Source organism: Olea europaea, chromosome 15 (genome assembly GCF_002742605.1).
Source record: "Olea europaea var. sylvestris chromosome 15, O_europaea_v1, whole genome shotgun sequence".
In the NCBI taxonomy this organism is placed as follows: domain Eukaryota; kingdom Viridiplantae; phylum Streptophyta; class Magnoliopsida; order Lamiales; family Oleaceae; genus Olea; species Olea europaea.
The window spans coordinates 26,800,156-26,823,494 of record NC_036251.1 but is presented as its reverse complement, the minus strand read 5'-3'; the positions used below and the strand labels follow the sequence as shown (position 1 = coordinate 26,823,494).

General features: G+C 33.3%; 2 protein-coding genes across 5 annotated transcripts; both read right to left on the bottom strand.

The window, feature by feature from the left end:
- Positions 1–577: 577 nt before the first annotated feature.
- On the bottom strand, positions 578–6,953 carry LOC111410695. 4 transcript variants are annotated; one of them, XM_023041162.1, is made up of 5 exons: positions 6,033–6,949; positions 4,130–4,268; positions 3,053–4,054; positions 1,353–1,793; positions 578–875 (listed from the first exon to the last, which is right to left on the bottom strand). In XM_023041162.1, the coding sequence occupies exons 1-4, from the start codon at positions 6,926–6,928 to the stop codon at positions 1,398–1,400; spliced, it is 2,433 nt and encodes an 810-aa protein (XP_022896930.1). In that variant the 5' UTR covers positions 6,929–6,949; the 3' UTR covers positions 578–875; positions 1,353–1,397. The 4 variants fall into 4 exon arrangements, with proteins under 4 accessions (XP_022896930.1, XP_022896928.1, XP_022896931.1 ...); XM_023041160.1 differs by having other exon boundaries at positions 578–878; positions 6,033–6,948; XM_023041163.1 differs by having other exon boundaries at positions 578–878; positions 4,133–4,268; positions 6,033–6,947.
- A 5,821-nt stretch (positions 6,954–12,774) lies between these two features.
- LOC111411479 (uncharacterized mitochondrial protein AtMg00810-like) lies at positions 12,775–13,212 on the bottom strand. The gene has a single exon (XM_023042002.1). It carries the CDS (start codon positions 13,210–13,212, stop codon positions 12,775–12,777), a length of 438 nt encoding a protein of 145 aa, XP_022897770.1.
- Between the last annotated feature and the right edge of the window lie 10,127 nt (positions 13,213–23,339).

Sequence of the window (23,339 nt, the reverse complement as noted above, 5' to 3'; positions counted from 1 at the left end):
ACTTAAACTTTTGACTAAATTGATTCTGAGTATGGATATATCCAGTTAGATATCAAACTCAAATTAAAATTTGAGTTCGTTTAGAGAATATTAAATTAGATAAGAGAGTGCAAAGAAACAAGGACTTTCAAGAAGGGAAAGAAATAAGGAAAACAAATTGGGATGAACTTCTGTAATTTTGACTCTTCCTCGTTTAATATATGTGAGAGAGAGAGAGAGAGAGACGAAGTTGGAATTTTCTGGGATTTGAATCGGATTGGAATTTTTAAATATTAAGATGATAAAATTTTGGCCTGAAATTTAAGGTGAACTCGTTATACAAATCTAGTTCTACAGCATAAAATAAAACAGACGCTTAATTGGGTAAAGAGATGCCAAATTGAAAGGTGCCATGGAAATTCCGGTCTTCAAAGCATCATATGCTGGGCCAAAAGCAATTCCCCAGCGCAATCAAGAAAAGTAATTTTGAGAAAGCAGGTCAACTTCCAAGCACAATACCCATCAGGCTTGAAGATACCAAAATCCACATGACAGCAATAGACAATTAAAACATATTAGCACAAAATAAAATGTGGGATAAAGAAAAAGAAAAGGTCCATAGATGAACAAATACACAATACTAGTTACATCGAACACAGGCAAATCGACTTTTTTCTTTAGAACCAGGTCATTAGAAGAAAGGATTAAATACAAGAAAGTGCTGTGAAGAAATATATAGCAAGCAAACTACTAAGAACACTGGGCTTATCTCCACGACTAGTTAAACTGCATGTACAATGCATACTTAAAAGAAAGGACCATTGCCTCCACGAGAAAAAACTGCATTACTCCACATTAGCTGGAATTGTCTGCCACCAGGAATCATCACCATGTTGCTGCTAAAGAGAAAGTAGACAGTAGGATATTGTCAGCATGGTCTATAGTAATTGTTTCTGTCCAATGTTCAACCAACAACTATGTGTATGGACATCATACTTACCAAAAGTTGTGAGTACATGCTAGTCCTATTATAAAGGAGCAATGTAAGCCTACCACTAAAAATATAGTTAAATATGTGGCCCTATAAAATTCTTTACATTGCGAAAGAAACATTATAAGAGAGAAGCAGTTCAATTTTAGTTTTTAAAAAAAGTAACAGTGATAGTGACATTGATTCAGCTCAATTCAGGGCATCATCCCGGTCAGCTCAACTCTAAAGAGCACAAGCTCTCACAGAAGAACAATGTTACCTACTCTGAATTACCTGAACAAGTGTTCGTGTTTACTTGAATTTCAATAAATAATGAAGTTAGGGGGAAACCTAATAAATGTAGAAAGATCACAACAATTAGCAAGCATGAATTACTCTGTACCATATGAGAGTATTAATCCTCGAGCAACACAAAATATTGCAACAATCAGAAACCACCAGGATCCATGGACAGACTGCCATTCAAATGCCCAGAGATATTATCCTTGCATGTTGGACACATATAGCCAATCGAATCTGATGGAGATTCTGATTCAACACCATCGAGTTTGAACTCTGTTCTGCACCATACACACACAGTTGTCAGCTGATTTATGTCTGTTGTACTCAATGTAACTTCCTCCGAACCAAATCTAATAGAGGAATTAAACCCGTCTTCTATCCCAGCATTGTTTCTCAAATCTATTGAACCCCCTGGCAAAGACAGTGATTCTTGTCCATTCACAAAACCATATCTGAAAGGTTCTATATCATCAAATCTCAGCTCCTCAAAACCTGTAACATTCTCAAGCTTCGGATCAATCACAGAGAATCCCTGTTCAACCTGCAAGTAAGCATGCTAGAATATTAAACACACACCGTCTAAAAAGAGAACAATATTAATAAGTTAGAATAAAAAAAATAAAGGTAAGTGTCCTCACATTTCCATACAGATTTAAAAAAATCAAAATTTCTCCAACGCATCAGGCCCTGGTATCAATACCTCCAAGGTCACGTATTGACACCCGAATCCTCTAAGCCCCAAAAGAATAATATTCAGTTGTAAACTTGGGGAATTCGATATGAAAGTATGACAGCTATTATTCTGATTTTACGACGATCTCAAACAGCTATATTATTGCGAGTTTACGATGATTTCAAGATCTTTAAGATAACTTTTGTACCTCAGACCCAAATGCAGGAACTTAGCACCTTTAACTTACAAAAAATTGTCTACAGACCAAGGTAAGTAAATGTTTGTTTCAACTATGACACAAAATTATTATACATTATTCATACTCTTTACATGAGCAAAAATTTGAAACGGACAAGGTACTCGTTAGCATGACTTAAGCATATGCATGTTCATACACCTAATAGCATGATAGAATAATATTGGCATGTAAAGAAGTCAATATTGTTTAAAAGATTCATAAAAAGGGGACATTGAGCAAACGCCCAGTAGCTAGGCACACTAAGGAAAGAAAATACACATGTAGGGATACCCTTCCATGGTTGCAGGGGTAGTTGTGAACATCATGATGGGGGTTCCTGTGCTTACACATAGTTGGGATGACTCCTTTGATTGGGGGTAGCTGTGAGCAACATGTCAATTGCATGTACCTCATGAGCAGACCACTTAGTATAACGATGATTGCGGCAAATATACACTGCTAAGAAAATATTTAAAACAAACTACGCATTTGGAAATTTAACAAACACAAAATGCATCGCTACAAGAGACCTAAAAGAATTAAGAACCAAGCCCTTGAAAGGGTATCTCGTGTTAAGGAAGACTATCGTCAACTACAACATTGGAGGCCAGATGGAAACTTGATCGATAAGTTACAAAATCGTAACATGCTACTTGAATAATGTGTTGTGTGCACATTTTATTGATGAATGTGATTCAAGTGACTTTAATCAAAGTGATACATGGGATGTTATAGCATCACATACAAGATCCTTTACTTCAGCCAATATCATAGAATTAACTCAAGGGAACCCAGATCCAAGAAGCTTTGCATTGCCATCATTTCCAAATAGAAACAGGAATACAGAAACATCATCAACATTTAATAAATAATTTCATTTAAAAGTTACCTTAGATGACATTGAATCAAAGGGAGGAAAGTACTGAAATGATGGAGCAAGGGGAACTGAAGAAGCAGAAGTCACGTTGTGAAAACTAATTTCTTCGTCAATGAGCCCAGGAGTATCTTCTATGTGATCTTTGCTCGGCTTTGAACCTCTGTCTTCAAAACCAGTCTCTAACTCACTGTTTTCATAATTTTCAATTTCATTCAACTCAACATGCTCAAAATCATCTGAGTAATTGGAACCGACTGCAACATTTATGTTCTGTGTGTTGTTATCATTCCTCACTAAGTTCCCATCCTCCATCTTGGATTGGCCATCATGTGTATCCAATCCTTCACTAGGAGCTTTGTCAGGCTCGAAATCTTTTGTCTGAATTTCAATAGGATCAGATCCCAAATTCATTTCAAAGTCAGAGCTTGGAGCCTGAGCTTCTTCTAAGTTCATCACACTGGGATTTTGATCTCCTGTGGCTTGTTCACTTGTTTCAGCCTTTGAATTTTCAAAAATAGAATTTTTAGCAATTTCTATTAAAGCATCCATTTTCGATGTCCTCGTGGGCAAAGCCTCCTGTACTGGAGATTGAGAGTTCCCCTGGACAGTGACAGGAGTAACCAGTTCATCGGAACCTTTACTGGAGTTCCTCACATGTACGCCTACATGACCATTATAACTTCGCCTTTCGTCAAAAACCTTGTGACAGAATTGGCACTCATATTTTCCATCTCTAATTATCACACCCTCACCAACTGGGGTCCCAAATCTGTACCTTTTGGTAGTCTTATTGTGGAATGAGAATAGATGCTCCAAGAACACTTTCTTCTCACCAAAAGTCAGGTTGCATTTGACACATTCAAAAATGTCCTGAACACGAACTTCCGGAAGATTATCTATTCCCACCAAGCAACCATCATTCTCATGAGCATCAGATGGAGTTGAACTCACCAATGTTGAAAGCGCCAGCATGTCATGCTTTACACCATCAGTCTTGTCAGTAGGATGTGGATTCTGTTGCATCTCTAATTACTATCATTTCAGCAAAAACTGCAGAAAAAACTGATAAAGACACAAAAGTAAACTTACAACCTCAGTAGCCACACCATATGCCTGCTGAATGCTGCAAGTCTTCTGATCCCTTGGTTGGTCTGCATCATTACCCTCAAAATAGGAACGCAAAAAGGAAGAAGCCTCTTTGCATGATATAAATTGTTGTCCCGTAGGGCTGGGAATAACAAAACGATGAATTAAGATTAAGTCCACAAGTGAAGCAATTTCAAATCTCAAAAATGAAGTGACAAGTGTGCAGCATGCACTCAGTAAGGCTTCCAAGACCATTGCAAATTCACTTCATAACTCATTTTCAACGCTTCAATTACAGCCATTTCGAGTCACGCTAACACATTTTAAGTATCAACTTCTCTTTTTGCAGAAATGAGGCAGTTTAATGAAAAGGAACAAAGCCAAAAAGGGCCGATGAAAACAGGATATTTTATAACATATAAGACAGAAATGCAATATCCATGTGTAAGATGCAGGTCAGAACAATAAAAAAAAATGCTAAATTGTGTTCAATAAATGTCCAAAATTATGACAAAACGATGAGAAAGGGCCGGCGTGTTTACAAGCTATAACTTTTTTCTAGAAAGGGCATTACACTATTAATGAAGGATGCAATTCAAAATGACTAATGTTGAGTAAATTTTATGACATTAAAAGCTACATAATCTCAAATAAATAACCTGTACAGAAATTAACTCAAAAGGCCCGTGTTAGATGGAAAAGTGAAAAAGGCACTCTTTTTTATTTACAAAAGAAAAGGGTCTCGTGTTCCTAGTCAGTAATTTATTTGATGTCCCCCAAATGCCCTTGCAGTTGTCCAATGCCGTTTAACTCAGATGAACTGAAAAAACATAAAGCTATAAATCATTTGCCAAAGCTCTTTTTCAACTCAACAGTGGCAAGATCAAGCCTTTAAATCCTTCTAATTCAGTTATCTACTGCAAGTCACGGGATTAAAAAACTTAATGGTTTTATTTGTTAGAAATGATGAGATTTGGAGTGATTATATTCTCTTGTTCACGAGCATAGGGTTCGAGCGTGAAGTGCGTCAAAGAGAACCACTAGATAATGGTCCAGTTACCAAGATTGAGGTTTGACATTTGAAAAGTGACTACCCAGAGAAGGCTACTTGACCCAAAAGATGGAGTCATGTATCTCAAAAATCTATTTCAAGTTCTTTCTACTTGACCTGTTTTCTTCAATTCAACTGACATCAAGTCAATTTGAAGGATGATCCTTGGGATCATCGTCGAGACTATTCCCGATGCACTTTTGACTCCAATTCAATAATTTCCATATGTCAAGTCATAATTACAGAATAAGAGGTTGAGTGGCCATCTTCTCACAACAGGAACTTGCTGCAAGTTGTTCAAATATCATGATTGTATACCTACTGGCTGATACTTGCATACATGAATTCGAGCACCAACCTATTGAAACTCAATCTGGTATAGTTTTCGTTTGAAATAGGGTATCAGATGAGACTGGGTTAACATGGAGGCTGTTTGCAATAAGGCCTTCTTAAGGAAAAACCAAATAATGCCACCTTTCATTTGGGACCAAAAAAAGGTGGTCTTCCATAAGATTGCACTAGTTTTTGTATTAAAAATATATAATAAAGGACATTCCTGACCAAATGTACTAGAAAAGATCCATCAAAAGCCCCCATAAAGATTTGTTTCAAGTTCAAAGCTTCTTATCAGAGTTGAGAAAAACATTTCAAACTGTGCTCTAATTTCTCTTCCAATTAGCCCTAACTAAAAAAATCACCAGATAGACCTTAACAAGGTTTCTCTCCTTGCTCCTTTCAGGCGTGTATAAAATGATACAACTTCGTTGAACTGTAACAAAACACAATAAAGGAAGTATTTTTTAAAAATGTATGCAATAACTAGAATTATTTATGAAAGTACTTGAAATCAACAACCTTATGCATCTCCGGCAATAAACAGAGACGCGAAAATCCCGCCTTCTAAGGCCAAGCAAAAGCTTCCAGCCGATAGGCAGTGCATCACCAAACGCACCTGCATCCACATATTTCCTCTTTTTCCTCCTGCTACACCACTGTCCTTCCAAGCTCGACAAAAACCCTAGAACACCCTCCTCAGTGTCCAACCCCATCGTCCTCGTCTTCAACGCTTCGCTAAATAATTCGTCTCCATTCTTCTCCAATTTCTCGAGATTAACCACCTCACCCTTCACATTTACCTTCTGTAATTCCATTCCAACACTATTTTCCAAGAGCCTCTTTTTATTTGAATTCCTGTTTCTTCGCAATTTTTTCCGCTTGTTTTCTCCTCCATGCAGCTTATGTTTTATTTTTTCTTGAAGTCTTAATAACCCTAACCCTGGGCCATTAACAGGAACTGGCAACAAATCGGCCTGAGGCGGCAAAGGTGGAGGAGGAGGAGGTGGGGGAGGATCGTGGTTGCCATTGAGGAAGTGTTTAAGGAAGTGGATAATCGAGTGATTAACAGGATCATCGGAGGGGTGGGAATGGTGGTGGGTTTTAAGGGCAGGATGTAGGCCCGGAAGGCGGGAGTGAGAGCGGTGGTGGGGGTGGCGGACGCCGGAATAAGCCTGGCGTCGACTCCCAGCAGACTCATTAAATAGGGAGCGATCGATGTCGGGGGTCACAAGGTCGTCGGTGTTGTGAAGGTCGAATGCAGATTCGGAGCACAAAGAGAGGGCTCGCAATTCCGATTGGGAAAGCTGGTTGATGTCTATGTACGTCAAAGCTTCCGCCTTTGCCCCACCACTTCCACATGGTGGTGGTTGTAGCAGCGTAGGTGCGGTGGCGGCGGCGGCGGCGGCGCTTCCCATTTCTTGATAATGTGCCTGTGCGTAGGCGAGATGTTATATAAAACAATATAAATGTATGAGGGACAGGCGTCTGTAGCTATGACTGACAGGTGGGAAATTAGTTTTTACCAGTATTCACGTAAAACTAAAAAGGTTGAATCTCAATTTTCAAGGCTCCCACCACCCTGTTTCTAGAGTACTGTGAAGTAAATAAATCGCGGAATGTGTCCTAACAAGTTAGAAAATAAGAGATTGCTCGTATACTGATACCCACAAAAAGTCAAATTTCATATCTCAGGAATCGAACCCTCACACTGTAACTGACAGTAAGGTTGAAACTACCTCACTTCTGTGATTTGAATCACTGGATTATGTCCCGAATGCGGCTTGGAGCTAAAACTTCAAGTATTACAAGCTTCAATTTTCAATCTTTGTAAAATTATTAAATAATTCAAATTAAACATCTAAAATTATAAAATACAATATTTACTTAATAATTTCTACCGTTAGTTAATTAAATAATTTTCAAGTTTTCAAAATGCAAAAAATTAAAAAAAAAATCATAGTTTTAATTTTCAACTGGATAGATCATATTTAATAGATTTATCGGAACTATACAAATGTTTTTTGGAGTTTGTAATAAAATGAGTTACAAGATCATAGTTACATAATGTTGATAATATCAAAACTTAAATCTGATTTTTAACTATTTTGACGTGGTTGATAGATAGAGTAATATAATGTGATTTGACAAGATGTGATTGGATAAAAAGTTAATTGTATTTAAAATAATTCAATGATGAAGTGTTATATCAATCATTATGTCAATAATTATGTTATTATAATGTGATTTGAAAAAATGTGATTGGATGAAAAGTTAATTGTATTTAAAATAATACAATGATGAAGTGTTATGTTAGTCATTAATGCAATAATTATATTACTATAGTATAATTCCTTATGAAATGAATTATGCTACTTTGATAAAAAGTGGATGGCAAATAGAGTGATATAGATGGTATTTGAGAGTCATTTTTATGTAAAAATGTATTTTAAAATAGTATATTGATGGAAAATGTGTGGTTGAAAAATAAGGAAAAATTTTTGATTTACGTATATTGTTATTTTAATAAAGAATGTGTGGTCGAAAATAAGAGAGAAAAATGCATTTTGAAAAACTTGAGTACAAAATGGGGCCATAATTTGATTTGGCAATATATGATTGGATGAAAAGTTGATTGTATTTAAAACAATCCAACGATTAAGTGTCATGTGGCATCATGTCAATCATTATGTCAATAATTATATCACTGTAGCATAATTTCTTATGAAATGGGTTATGCTACTTTGACAAAAAGGAGTTGACAAATTGAGTGACATAATGTGATTTGACAAAATGTGATTAGATGAAAAATTGACTGTATTTGAAATATCCAATGATGAAGTGTTATGTCAACCATTACGTCAATAATTATGTTACTGTAACATAATTCCTTACGAAAATGGGTTATGTTATTTTGACAAAAAGTGGTTGACAAATGGAGTGATATAATGTGATTTGGCAAAATGTAATTGGACGAAAAGCTAACTGTATTTAGAACAATCCAATGATGAAGTATTATGTGATATTATGTCAACCATTATATCAATAATTAGGGTTGTGCTTGGTGTACTGTCCCCTCATATGAGGGGGCTCCATGCGATTGGATAAAGAGCTTAGTGTATTTAAAACAATTCAATGATGAAGTCTCATATGGTATTATGTTAACCATTATGTTACTGTAGCATAATTCCTTACGAAATGGGTTATGCTACTTTAACAGATGGAGTGATATAATGTGATTTGGCAATATGTGGTTGGATGAAATGCTAGCTATATCTAAAACGATCCAATGCTAAAATGTCATGTGGTATTATCTTAATAATTATGTCATTGAAGCATAATTAATTTTTACGAAATAAGTTATGCTACTTTGACAGATAGAATTACATAAAGTGATTTGGCAATTTGTGGTTGGATGAAAAGTTAACTATATTTAAAACAATTCAATAATGAAGTATCATGTGCTATTATGTCAACCATTATATCAAAAATTATGTCATTGTAACATAATTCCTTACGAAACAGGCTAGCAACTGTTTGACCTTATGTTTCAAAAACAATTTTTTTTTCAAATTCATTTTTCAACAATTATTTGGTGACACTTAAAATTTTTTAACTACGTATTAAGCTCTTGTTTGGCTCCATTATTTTTAAAGTGTATTTTTTTTTCTTTTTTTTTAATTAACCATACATTCTTTAATAAAATGACATTACACTCAAATCCAATTTTTTTTTCTTATTTTTAACAACATATTCTCAATCAAAGTACTATACCAAAATGTATTTTGGACAAAAAATGAACCTCAAACATGCTCTAATTAATTTTATCAAAATCTAAATAATTTTTTAGTTAAAAACAAACAGGAGCTAAAATGGAGATTTCTGATTTCCATTATTTTGAATTTTGTTTCTAGGGATATTTTAGGCATTTAAATGAGCCACTTAACTTCCTTCGACTGAAAATTAATCTTGCACGGTCTTAGATCAAAGTCATGTTATAAATTTGCAAAAACATGCAACATAGCTCAATTACCCTATTCAATCACTTGTAACTTATTGTATTTCGTCGTTTCAATTATTACGTCTTATTTGATGTGCTAAAGTTTGAGCAAATGAATATTTAACCCTGTTTGGAGGACATTTTGTCGGTAGAAAAATTAATTTTCCTATCGTTAGCACTCAAAAGCAACCTCCCTTTTTTTTTTTTTTTTTACCAACACACTATTATGGTTGACCAAAAAAGGTCAAAAAATTAATTTTCTTCTTCCGAAAAATGTCCTCCAAATAGCGGCTTAGTAATATTATTTAGTATTACTAGTATTAAATACATCAGTTTATATAATAATATTGTGATATTAAATGAGAGGTATAGTAAAATGAATAACTTAATTCAATTTTTCATCGAGCCTATCATTTAACATCACCTAAATTTACGTTATAGAACCAATGATACTAGATAGTATTATTCAATTGGTATTATATTAGCTTACCTGTAGCAAATGACAATTTTTATATAGTCCATGTTTGGTGTAGATTAAAATCAAATTTAAATAAGTTAAAATTAATAATAAATTATATATATATATATATTATGAAATTCACAATTTTTCAATCATTTATTTTATCAAAATTTAATAAATTTTAATTTTAATCTATAGCAAACGTGGCGTAGAGAGGAAACTTAAATGGTGGCTTCTTCATACCAATGACATTTTTAGCTCGAATCAAGAACTAATTTGTTTCAAATTTAATGCATATTCGTGGATCATGAATTTCACTACCAATCCACTTGAAAATAAAAATACTTCCAAACAAACACACGTTGCTTCGATTTGTTTTAAATAAAAATTATATTTAGTAAATTTTGAAAAAAAAATTCAAAAAACATGATTGGAAAAAAGATAAAAAGTTGTGAATCATGTACAATTAAAAATGAATTTGAATAAAATTGATTTTTAAAAAACGAGGCCATGTGGACTAATTTTATTCATTTATTTTATGAGAATTAGCAAGTAACACCATTTCTAAATTGAATATAATGGACACTCCCGGATGCATTAATTGAAAGCTCAAGAACAATTAATCAAAAGGGGGTGAATTGGTTATTCGATCCTTTTTCGAAAATAAGCGCAAATTTAAACAAATAACTATGAACAAATAAGATAACACAAAAGTAATAAAAGAAAGGAAAAAGAGAGTGCAAACGATGTAATAAGGAGGTTCGATCCAATCACGATCTACGTCCCCCGTTACCAAGCTCTCTGTCACGAGTAAGACATTTTTCACTATATTGATTGACTTATGGTGCAATCCAACCTTCTTACAACACTTTCGGTGACTTACAAACAAGAGCACCGTTCCTTTACAATGTTGAAATTTTCGGGACTTCAACTCGACTCACAAGTTTGAAAGATAAGGAGTATACAAGTGAAGACTTCTCTTGCAATAAATGATATAATCGAAGTTGAATACAACAAGAGAAGATGGCTAACACTTTAGTAGATAGCAATGATTAAATCTCAAGTGTTAGAAAAGAAAAACACTTTGATAAGAATGATTTTCAAAAAGGTTGGATCAATCAAATGTTTTTCTAATAAATAGATTGAAGAAATAGATGTATATAGGTGATATCTCACTTTAAATGCTCATATCAAGTCTCGTGTTGAATGCAAAGCAATCTAGTATTTATAATAACAAAAACGACCAAAATTTCTGTTCTATCGGACGAAGCTATCGGACATCCGCTATCATACCGGACGGTCAACTAACCGTTTTTTGTTCAGAAGTCAGAACGTTCGATTTCTTGACTGTTGGACAAACTTGTCATACCGGACGTCCACTAGAGCTACCGGATGTGTCCTCTAGATCAACATATTTTTGGATTTTTCCTTTTTTAAATAATGTAGCAAAATGTAAATTCATGAAGAATGTTTCTAACATGTTTTACGGACTTTTTGACATGACTAAAAGTATGTAATAGGCTCGTGCTTTTCTTTATGCAAAAGTCTTGTTTGTCGTGCGAAGAAATGTTGCTTGAGCTTCAAATGACGTATATACCAAACACTAAAGTTTTTTACCTTAACATTTGAAATCAAGGTATCTAAATATATTTTCTTCTAATTTCTTCTTGAAGTGATCGTAGTCTTGATATGTAACTTGATTTCCACTTTGTTCAAACTTGCAAGAGCTCCGCTTGTCGTAAACTTCTATAATCACCTAAACATAATTTTTAAATAAAATATGTTTGTTATAATCAAAACGAGAAGTCAACCGTAGGCCAACATTAACTATTTATTCCTTTGACTGTAAGCCTTTGTTTGAGCCATATTCTTTGGAAAAAAAAATGTATTTTTTAACAGTAATTTAACATTATTTCAACCACACATTTTTAATAAAATAATATTATACGTAAATCCAAAACTTTTTCTTATTTTTTAACCATACATTTTTCATCAATACATTATTCAAAAATTCATTCTCTTCCCCAAAATGGGGCTCAAACAAGGGCTAAAAATCAACGTCGTCTAGTTATTGTAGTTTAGAATGACCAATAAGACGTGCAACAACAAATTGTCCAGGATACTCACGACCCTTTGGCATCCAATCCTTTTTATGCTTGTGTGTTCCCAATTAATTTCAACCATAAAGTTATAATTACTAATAATTATTATCTACACATTTTGCAAGGCTCACAATTATTCTTCTTACTATCCTTTTTTATAAATTATTTATAAACTTTTCAAAAGGAGACCATTTTAATTGATTTCACTCTATTAGATTCGAGAGCTAAATTGTAAAGGAAAGAATCTCATTCATTCAACATGATGGAAAATGAATTGCAGCACCTATATAAATAGAAAATAGAAGCATATTGTTGACAACTAACTAACAACTCAACTACCTAAGTGATTGATAACTAATAGAATGTTTTAAATGTCAAATGTATACAAATTTTGTATCTACATCTTTAATACGCCCCTCAAGATGTGCTGTAAATATTTTTAATAGACATCTTGGATAATAAAGGAATTAGAGTCGAAGCATGAAGTGGTTTGGTGAAAATATCGGCTAATTGGCATCTTGATCGAATTGGAAGAAGTTTAATCTTTCCAGCTGCAATTTCATCTCGAATGAAGTGGCAATAGATTTCGATATGCTTAATTTGTTCATGAAGGGTGTGATTAGAAGCAATTTGAATTGCTACTCGACTGTCACAACATAGAACAGCAAGAGAGGTTGTAGAGGTCTGAAAGTCCTTTAACAACTAAGTGATCCATAGAAGATCACTAATGGTTACAGCAAGTGCTCGATACTCTGCTTCAGTTGATGAGCATGATACCTTAGGCAGTCTTTTAGAATTCAAAGAAATTAGTGAGTCACCTAACTTTGTTGTGGAGTTCCTTGTGTCAATGCATGAACCACAATGAGCATCAGTAAACGCTTGTAATGATAGGTAAAGATAAGGATGCTGAAAGGAATGGACCTTGACCACAGTTGTATTTAAGTAATGAAAAAGTTGATGTATTGCTTTGAGATGTGGCAATTGAGGTTGGGATAGAAATTGACTCAATTTGTGAACAACATATGTGATGTCAGGTCTAGATAGTGTTAAATTGATCAATCTTCCAATCAAGCATCTGTAGTGTGAGGCATCAGGCAAGAGATCCCCCTCATGTATGCTAAGACATGCTTTTGGATCCATAGGTGTATTAACCAATTTGCAATCCAATTATCCAGCAACTTTTAGCAATTGTAATGTAATGTCTTTGAGAAATGACTATGCTTGCCTTTGAACGAGCAACCTCTATGTCCAAAAAACACTTCAGGCAACCCAAATCTTTCTACTTGAATTGAGAATGTAAGAAGGTTTTTAGAGAAACAATAGCCTGAGAATTGTGACATGTGATGACAATGTCATCAACGTACACCAATAGTGCCACAAAGTCATGTCCAGAACCTTTAATGAACAATGAATAGTCTACCTTCGATTGAGTAAAACTAAATTGTATGAGAGCCTGTGAAAAGTTGGAATTCCACTGTTGAGATGCTTGCTTGAGTCCATAGATGGACTTGTGCAATTTACAAACTAACTTTTATTGCTGATTGTTATTGTTCTGAACTTTATATTCAAGAGGAAGTTCCATGTATACCTCCTCAAACAAATCTCTATTCAAAAAGGCATTATTGACATCTAGCTGAACCAAGTGCCAAGTACTGCATGCCGCAAGAGCAAGTAGAACTTTGACGGTTACAATCTTTGCTATTGGAGAAAAGGTATCAAAGTAGTTGAGCCCCTCTTGCTGTGTATAGCATTTAGCAACAAGTCAAGCTTTATGTCTTTTAATTGTACCATCTGATTCGTATTTTATGTTGTATATCCATCGACAATCCATAGAGTGTTTTCCGGATGGTGAAGGCACAACAGACCATGCATGATTCAGTTCCATAGCATCAAGTTTAAGTTTCATGGTTGTATGCCACTTAGGATATTTTACATGATGGTAGAAATTTGGTTCTATCTGGGATGAGGTATTTTATACCAAATGTTTGTGTTTGGGAGACAACTTGTCTTACGATAGAAAACGACCAATGTGATGAGGCAATTGAAAGAAATGATTGGAATTTTGAGAAATCATGTTACAACGATAGTCTCTGAGATATTGTGGAGGTTTGATAACTCTTTTTAATTTTATGATGTTGATAGCTGGAGAGAGCTCAACACTTGGTGTGATATTAGAATGATCAATAGTCGGTTGCAAGGCATGAGATGATTCTTCGTGAGATGAGTGTTGATAGTTGGGATACGAACAAGGATATGGTTACCTTGTTTAGTAATAGATAATGAAGGATTTGGCAGAACTAAGTCGGAAAAGGGGGTCAGTAAGATGATCAGCAACAATTATTGTATAAAAAGGAATATACTTTCATGAAATATGACATTTCTTGATGAAAAGATCTGTTTCAAACAACATCACAGAGTTTATATAACTCCTTATGGATATCCCAAAAATATATACAATCTAGCACATGGTTGGAATTTATTTCTGTGGACAAGCTGTTGGGTTATGTGCCCATGCTGATATAAAAATAACAATATTCTTATATAAAATAAAATTGTGTTTACTTCATTTATTGTATTTTTATTATTATTGAGCATGCGAGATTAAAGTGCATGTGATCACTTGTAATAATATGAGTTGAATACTTACATTGAGAAGTATAGTGTGATATAACTTATATTTTGATCATAAATAATTTATTCACAACCTATGTATGAGGGTTAGCACCTTGTGCTGGAAGATTGTAGTGTTGACTGATTCATTAGTTACGTTTGTGATTTGTCCTTATCACAGAAATAATTAAAGGTGATGGTAGAAATTTGGTTCTATCTGGGATGAGGTATTTTATACCAAATGTTTGTGTTTGGGAGACAACTTGTCTTACGATAGAAAATGACCAATGTGATGAGGCAATTGAAAGAAATGATTGGAATTTTGAGAAATCATGTTACAATGATAGTCTCTGAGATATTGTGGAGGTTTGATAACTCTTTTTAATTTTATGATGTTGATAGCTGGAGAGAGCTCAACACTTGGTGTGATATTAGAATGATCAATAGTCGGTTGCAAGGCATGAGATGATTCTTCGTGAGATGAGTGTTGATAGTTGGGATACGAACAAGGATATGGTTACCTTGTTTAGTAATAGATAATGAAGGATTTGGCAGAACTAAGTCGGAAAAGGGGGTCAGTAAGATGATCAGCAACAATTATTGTATAAAAAGGAATATACTTTCATGAAATATGACATTTCTTGATGAAAAGATCTGTTTCAAACAACATCACAGAGTTTATATAACTCCTTATGGATATCCCAAAAATATATACAATCTAGCACATGGTTGGAATTTATTTCTGTGGACAAGCTGTTGGGTTATGTGCCCATGCTGATATAAAAATAACAATATTCTTATATAAAATAAAATTGTGTTTACTTCATTTATTGTATTTTTTTTATTATTGAGCATGCGAGATTAAAGTGCATGTGATCACTTGTAATAATATGAGTTGAATACTTACATTGAGAAATATAGTGTGATATAACTTATATTTTGATCATAAATAATTTATTCACAACCTATGTATAAGGGTTAGCACCTTGTGCTGGAAGATTGTAGTGTTGACTGATTCATTAGTTACGTTTGTGATTTGTCCTTATCACATAAATAATTAAAGGTGGCACTAATACACTTAGGGTGTGTTTGATTACATTTATTTTTCATGTAAAATATCAAAGCAACTATGCCATGTATATGATGTAACTTGGTATGGCCTCCAAATGTCACAATGTATAAGATCAAAAGGATGATTTGAGAGATGGTTATTTGAATCAAAAGATAACCTCATTGAACTTAGGCACGAATAGGATACATGTAGTACAATGTTTGAGCTCAATTTGACATCACCACACAACCTAACTAAGATTTGTGTGTGATTTGGCAATGTAACAGTTGAATTATCAATGATTCTCATTGATGTGAAGGCTGCAGCAATGGAACATACGTGCGTAGTTACACCTGCATCAACTATCCAAATGTTTTTGGATGAAAAAATAAGATCTACTATTATGGAGTAACATGTGCTTGCATCATAAGAATTGAGATTATTGTCATGCTGATCAGTAGTAATGATGCTGGAGTTTGATGCCAAGTGAGTAGATAACATAAACATTAACCGTTGATACGGTTGGAGTTCAAGTTCTAGACAACGTTTCCAAAATTTGGTTGTTGGTCAATTTTCTTGCCTTCAATTTAACCATTAAATGAATCATAAATTTGATTAATAGTGTTCGATCCAGATGCATTCCTTGATCTTGTCTTATAACATTTATCAATTGGATGGCCAAGAAAGTTATAGTCAAAAGCAATAAGGCCTCTCCTTATACTTGACATTTCCATTAATTCCAATCCTTGAGTTAGTGTTGTGAAGACCAGAACCACTTACTGATATGCTATTATCAGTTTTGAATGCAAAGGCAACAGCTCCATTCGAATCATTCCCAACATTAATTTGTGTACTTATCTTCCTTTGATATTTCTCTTCAACTATTAAGGCAAATACTTTATTGATTTAAGTTAATGGACTTAAGAGTAATATCTATCCTCTGACTTGAGAAAAAGAATCGGTCAACCCCATGAGGAACGACATTATGTATTCCATTTGATAATGAGCATTCAGTTTTTTCACACCACCACAAATACACTTTTCACAGTGGCAATTAGGATGGTAGTTACTCAATTCTTCCCAAATCGTTTTGAGTTTAGTAAAGTAAATGCTGACATTGTTTTGATGCTGAGCAAGATTTATCAACTTTCTCCTTAATTGAAAAATTCTAGGTCCGTTTTTCTGATGAAATTTATTTTTCAAATCATTCCAAATTTCATATGCTGATGTTGCATAGATTACACTTGCAAGGATTTCTTTCGAAATAGAATTTAGAATCCATGAAATGACTATATCGTTGTTTCTAATCCATGAATTTATCAGATCAACATTAGTACCTTCAAGTTTTGTTATTATTCCATCAACAAAACCAAGCTTATTCTTTACCAACAGTGCAAAAGTCATTGCACGCCTCCAGGAGGCATAATTATCTTTGGTGAGATGCTAAGAAACTAGAATCAATCCCGAGCTGTCTGAGTGATGTTGGAAGTAAGGACTTGAAGGATCATCAATAGAAATTTGTTCACTCATGCTCTTGACTCAAACTTAATTTCGGATTGTAAAAACTCCATATTATGATCAAAATAAACCACAAATTGATTAGATTTGTGAAGAAGAAGCAATGAAGGGAGGAATAGCTCTAGTACCATATTAGATTCTAGAGCTGAATTGTAAAGAAAAGAATCTGATTCATTCAACGTGATGGAAAATGAATTATAGCACCAATATAAATAGAATATAGAAGCATATAGCTGGCAACTAACTAACAATTCAACTACCTGACTGGTAACTAACAGAATCTTTTAACTGCCAAATGTATACACATTATGTATCTACATCTTTATTACTCTTCTTTGTGTAGGAGGAAAAGGAAATTTAGAAGCTAAAGAGATAAATTATAAAGTGGAAATTACTCAAAACCATAGAGTTAAAATCCTGATTTCTTAAATCAGACGGGAACTTCCACTTTTCAAAAATCAGAAATATCATAGGTAAATATTAAAAATTGAATACATAATTTTCATCCCAACCCTAGAAGCATTTCTCTCTCTCTTCATGTTTTCTCTCTCGTATCACTCTTCACAGACAGCCTCCATTGTCTCCCTTTCTTCATCTTTTCTCTTTCCACTCCACCCTCGTCGCGATGCTGCTCCTCTCCATCGCACCACCGTCTACGGCGTTTTACCATCCAGCCTCGTTGCGACGTGAAGCAATGGGTGGTGCTACGAGGTTAGGTTGCGACGGCGGTGGTGAATATGGCGGCGCTGCTATGTGAAACGTCGATCTGCAATGCCGCCTCGATTTTGTTGGGAGTTTTTTTATTGGATCTACTGTGCGATGGTAGGTGGCGGTGGATTGTGGCAGGTGGTTTGTGTGTGGAATGGCATGGGTGAATCTGGTGGTTGATATTTTGGGAATTTTCATTATTTGATCTATTGTGCAGTGGTCGACGATGGTGGTGGTAGTTGTGGCCGAGGTTTATGTGTGGGATGGTGTGCGTGACGCGATTTGATGATTATTGTGATGGTGGTTTTAGGTGGCTGGTAGTGGTGATGATGATCGGATCTGGTGGTGTGGTGTGGTGTGGTGTTAGTACAAGTGGTTGATGGCGGGTGAGGTACGGTAGTTGTGGTGGTTTTGGCATGGGTTGTGGTGGTTGGTTTCTGTCACTATGTTGGTGGTATGGGTGACGCTATTCGGTGTTTGTTTTTCGCGACGGTTATGTTGTTGGTGATGGGGGTGGTTCTGGCGGTGACGATGACGGTGGTGCTATTGGAAGCGGTGGTTGTCGCAAGTGTTGGTGGTGGTCACAGATTATTTTGTTAATTGTGACCATTAAATTGGTTAATACCAATAAACAATATGGTACCAATGGAAAAGATAAATTTTGATAAAATAATAATAATTATAATAATAATGTGTGACCAGAAAAAAATTAATTTTGTGACTCTCTAATAAGTTGTGACCTGAATTATGAACGATAAATAAATTATGACTTATTAATTTTTGATCTGTGATCGATGAAAAAATTGTGACCTATAAAATTTTTGAGGTGTGACTGTAAAATAATTTGTGACGTTTCAAAATTATGATTTGTGATAGAAAAATAATATGTGACCAACTAAAATGTGAAATTTGTGACCAAATTGTATAAATATGTGACCTTAATATAATTAATTAATTAAATTATAATTTTTTTATTAAATATCTGATTTTTGAAAGTTTAAACCTTTATTGTTAGTTTTGAAATAGGCAATACTTATCATCTTACTTTTGAAATTTTCTCAATTATAAACTATCACGTTTTACAGCTTTTTGACAGATTTTCAAATCAAACCGTTTAAAACGGTTTGAGAAAAATTCAAACCTAAGCCAAATCATTTTGAACTGTTTGAAAAAAAACTCAAACCTAAACCTAACGATTTGGTCCGATTTTAAATCGCCGGTTTCGCCATATAATTTTTTGCCCGTCTACTTTTATATCATTAATTCATTGAATTTGATATATATTTATATCTCACTAGTAATATATCTAAAACAAACTAAGCCCTTATTTGAACCAAATTTTTGGGACAAAAAAATGAAAAATTGGACCATTATCCCACAAGTCCAACCGCATTTGTTGACCTGTTGTTTCATGCGTGGGACCTAGCCTCCTCTCCAATAGTCAATTTTCTCATTATGATGATATTGAAAATATGGCTCAAATAAAGGCTAAATATATCTACTATAAATTTAAATATTAACTAAATCAAAGTGAAATCACAATAAACTAAAACATAGTTTTTTTCGTTTTTGTTCATCTTTTTTAGGCTAATGACGATACAATAATATTACAATACAAGTCTACTAAATTAGATATAAGGTCCAAAAAACATAATTATGTTCAACAAGATCTCGTGATTATCATATCTGAAAAAAAGAATACTGATTAAGCAAAGAGAATAACCAACCACAATAATAAAGTAATTGTTTATAATATCTAAACATAACAATTACACAAATTTACGTTTGTATGATGTTACGAAACACATTTAATTTCCTTACCTAGTTTGCTCCAAAAAATTATTGATCTGAAACTTTATTTGTGGCAAATATTATCACTGAAAGTTTAGGATCTCTTTGTCTCCGATTTGGTATAATGGACTTCAATTCAACTTTCAAGAGGCGTGAAAATCTGAAAAAGAAGTGTGTGGTGCTGGTGGCTCAAAACTGTGTTGGATCTCAACTAGAGTTCATCTAAATTTTGAAGAGGAAAAATATTTTTGATAGATTATGTTAGTCTTGAAATTATTAAATATATATTAGGATTATTGGATAATAATAATAATAATAATAATAATAATAATAATAATAATAATAATAATAATAATAATAATAATATATTTGTATTTAGAAATTAGGAATTGACAAAAATACCCACAAATGACAAAACTATTGAATTTTACATATTTGGATGAATTTTCAAAAAATTTCATTTTTGTTGTAAATGGAAAGTCCATTAAAGTTTATTGGTGAATGACATTTGTACCCCTGTAGCCCTAAAAATTATTACCATTGTATCCCTGATTCTTACCTATAAATATAAGGTTTTGGTTTTCAATAATACACACAAAAGCTTTATTGAGTTTTCTCTATTCTCTTTGAGTTTTCTCCATTTTCTTTTCTTCTCATTTTATAACACGTTATCAGCACGAAACTCTAAGAAGGTAATAATGTTTTTTTCATAATCATCTATCACGTATATCAAAATTAATTTGATAATACGTGAATTTTACATATACATATGTTGAATCTGCAATATGTGATCTCATCCTTCTCGATCATTATATTTTCTTTGTACCTCTCTTTGAATTCATTAATATTTTTTTAATTTAATATATATTTATATCTCACTAGTAATAAATTTAAAACAAACTAAGCCCCTGTTTGAACCAAATTTTTGGGACAAAAAAGTAAAAATTTAGACCATTATTCCACCAGTCCATTTGTTGACATGCTATTTCATGTGTGGGACAGATTAACCATTTAGATTCTACACATGCTTATAATTTTTTTTTGTTTAATTGGTCAATGTTCTTTGTAAGCAAGCTTCAATTCCAGATCTCTATTTTGGCCGACTCTATATATATATAATATACAATTAACAAATAATTGTACCAAACTCACCTTTTCTCTCAAATCCATTGGTTTCTGCAAATTTCATACCTTAATTGGTTAATACTAATTCAATTCTTTTAATTGCACATAATTAGAATTTCGTGCCATAATATGTGAATAGATTTCTACATGTCACCAATTTTTTCTGCGTTTCACTCGACTCACGTTATTAATTCAAAATAATATTTTACATGTGTTTGTATATTAATTAATGGTGAGCAATTGGATGTATTATCATTTTTTTTATGTTTAGTTATGAAATATTACATAAATGTATTTTTAATTGTTGTTGCTCCTGAAGTAGCACAATATTATAATTAATATTCCAGAAAAATATTAATCATAAATCTATTCGTTATTGCTCTAGAAGTAGCACAACATTATAAGAATATTATTTGCTTCTGAAGAGCATAAATTATAACTCTCAATATTTCAGAATAATATCGACATATTGCACTTGAAGAAATAATAGCAAAATATAATGTGTTCCAGAAGTAGCATATGTTTCGAAGAACATATTATTTCAAATTAGTGTTTATCCCTATAGGAAAACACGTAACTTAAAGTTATATTGATATTGACTAGTTGATTAACATGTGATGATTAATCAGATTCTTCGAAACTAATTATATTTTTTTATTGTGTAGTTAAACAAATGGCAAACATTACGAAACTTGAGTTTGCTGTACTTGACATATTTGGTAAAAATTATCTGTCATGGATATTGGATGCTAATATCCATCTCGTCTCAAAGGATCTGGGAGAGACAATAAAAGAAGGAAACAATGAATCCCTGCAGGATCGTGCAAAAGCACTCATTTTCCTCCGTCACCATCTTCACGATGGATTAAAAATTGAATATCTCACTGAGAAAGATCCACAAGTTCTTTGGAAAAAGTTAACTGAAAGATTTGATCATCAGAGGACTATAGTCCTGCCCAAAGCCCGTTATGAGTGGATGCACTTTCGTTTGCAAGACTTTAAAATGATTAGTGAATACAATTCTGAATTGTTCAGAATATGTTCAAAGTTGACTTTGTGTGGAGAAAAAATCACTGATGAAGATATGCTGGAAAAAACTTTCTCTACCTTTCATGCCTCGAATGTGCTCCTGCAGCAACAATATTGTGAGCGTGGGTTCAAAAAGTATGCAGAACTTATATCTTGCCTACTAGTTGCTGAACAAAATAATGAATTGTTGATGAAAAATCATGGATTACTTTCATCTAGTTCTATACCATTGCCTGAAGGAAATGATACTACATTGTCTGAAGTAAATATAATATCAAGACAAGGACGTGGACGTGGACACGGACACGAACGTGTACGTGAAATAAATCATGGAAGAAATAATCAACAAAATTATCAACAACAAGGCAATAAATTCAAAAGGCACAAAACAAATAAGAGTGACAAATCTAAAAATGAGCATGAAGAAAGTTGCTTCAGATGTGGAATGAAAGGACATTGGGCATGTACGTGTCGTACCTCAAAATATCTTGTGGATCTTTACCAGAGATCAATCAAGGGAAAAGAAAATTTGGAGACTAATTTTACTAATTATGATGGTTCAATTGATGTGACTCATTTGGATGTCTTCGATTTCTTTACTGATCCAAATGGAAATATTGACCATTTGGTTGGAGGTGGTGTAATAGAAGATATAGATTAATTTACTAGTATTTCTTTCATTTTAAAAATTCAGTTTGAAATATGTTTTTACTTTTCCGTACAAAAAAATTAAAAAAAATAAAAAATAAAACTCTATTATGCACCGTTTATTTCATGATATTAAGTAATGTTTACTTCTTTAAATCTAAATTCAAGTTTTTTTTTTAAATTTTGTTTATTTTGTTATATTTATAGATTTATGATGGATAGTCAAGACAGCTGCTTAATTGATAGTGCAACTACACATACTATTCTTCAAGACAAAAAATACTTTTTGAACTTAATATTAACTGAAAATAATGTTAACACGATATCGGGTGCGTCGAATATCGTTGAAGGCTCCGGAAGAGTTTGTATTATTCTACCAAATAATACAAAATTATATATTGACGATGCACTTTTATCTAGCAAATTCAGAAGAAATTTGCTTAGTTTTAAAGATATTCGCTACAATGAATATCACATTGAGACGATGCAAAAAAATAATGTTAAATATCTTTGCATCACTTCTTTTGTATCTGGCAAGAAGCAGATAAAAAAAATTTCATGCACTCCCGTCTGGCATGTATTTTACATTTATAAAAATGGTCGAATCAAATAATGTTACGAACCAGAAGTTCGTTGATTCAAAAAGTTTTATACTTTGATATGATCGATTTGGACATCCAAGAGCCATAATGACGCGTCGAATAATAAACAACTCACATGGACATCCTTTAAAGAATCAGAAGATTCTTTTTTTTAATAATTATACATGTGTAGCTTGTTCGCAAGG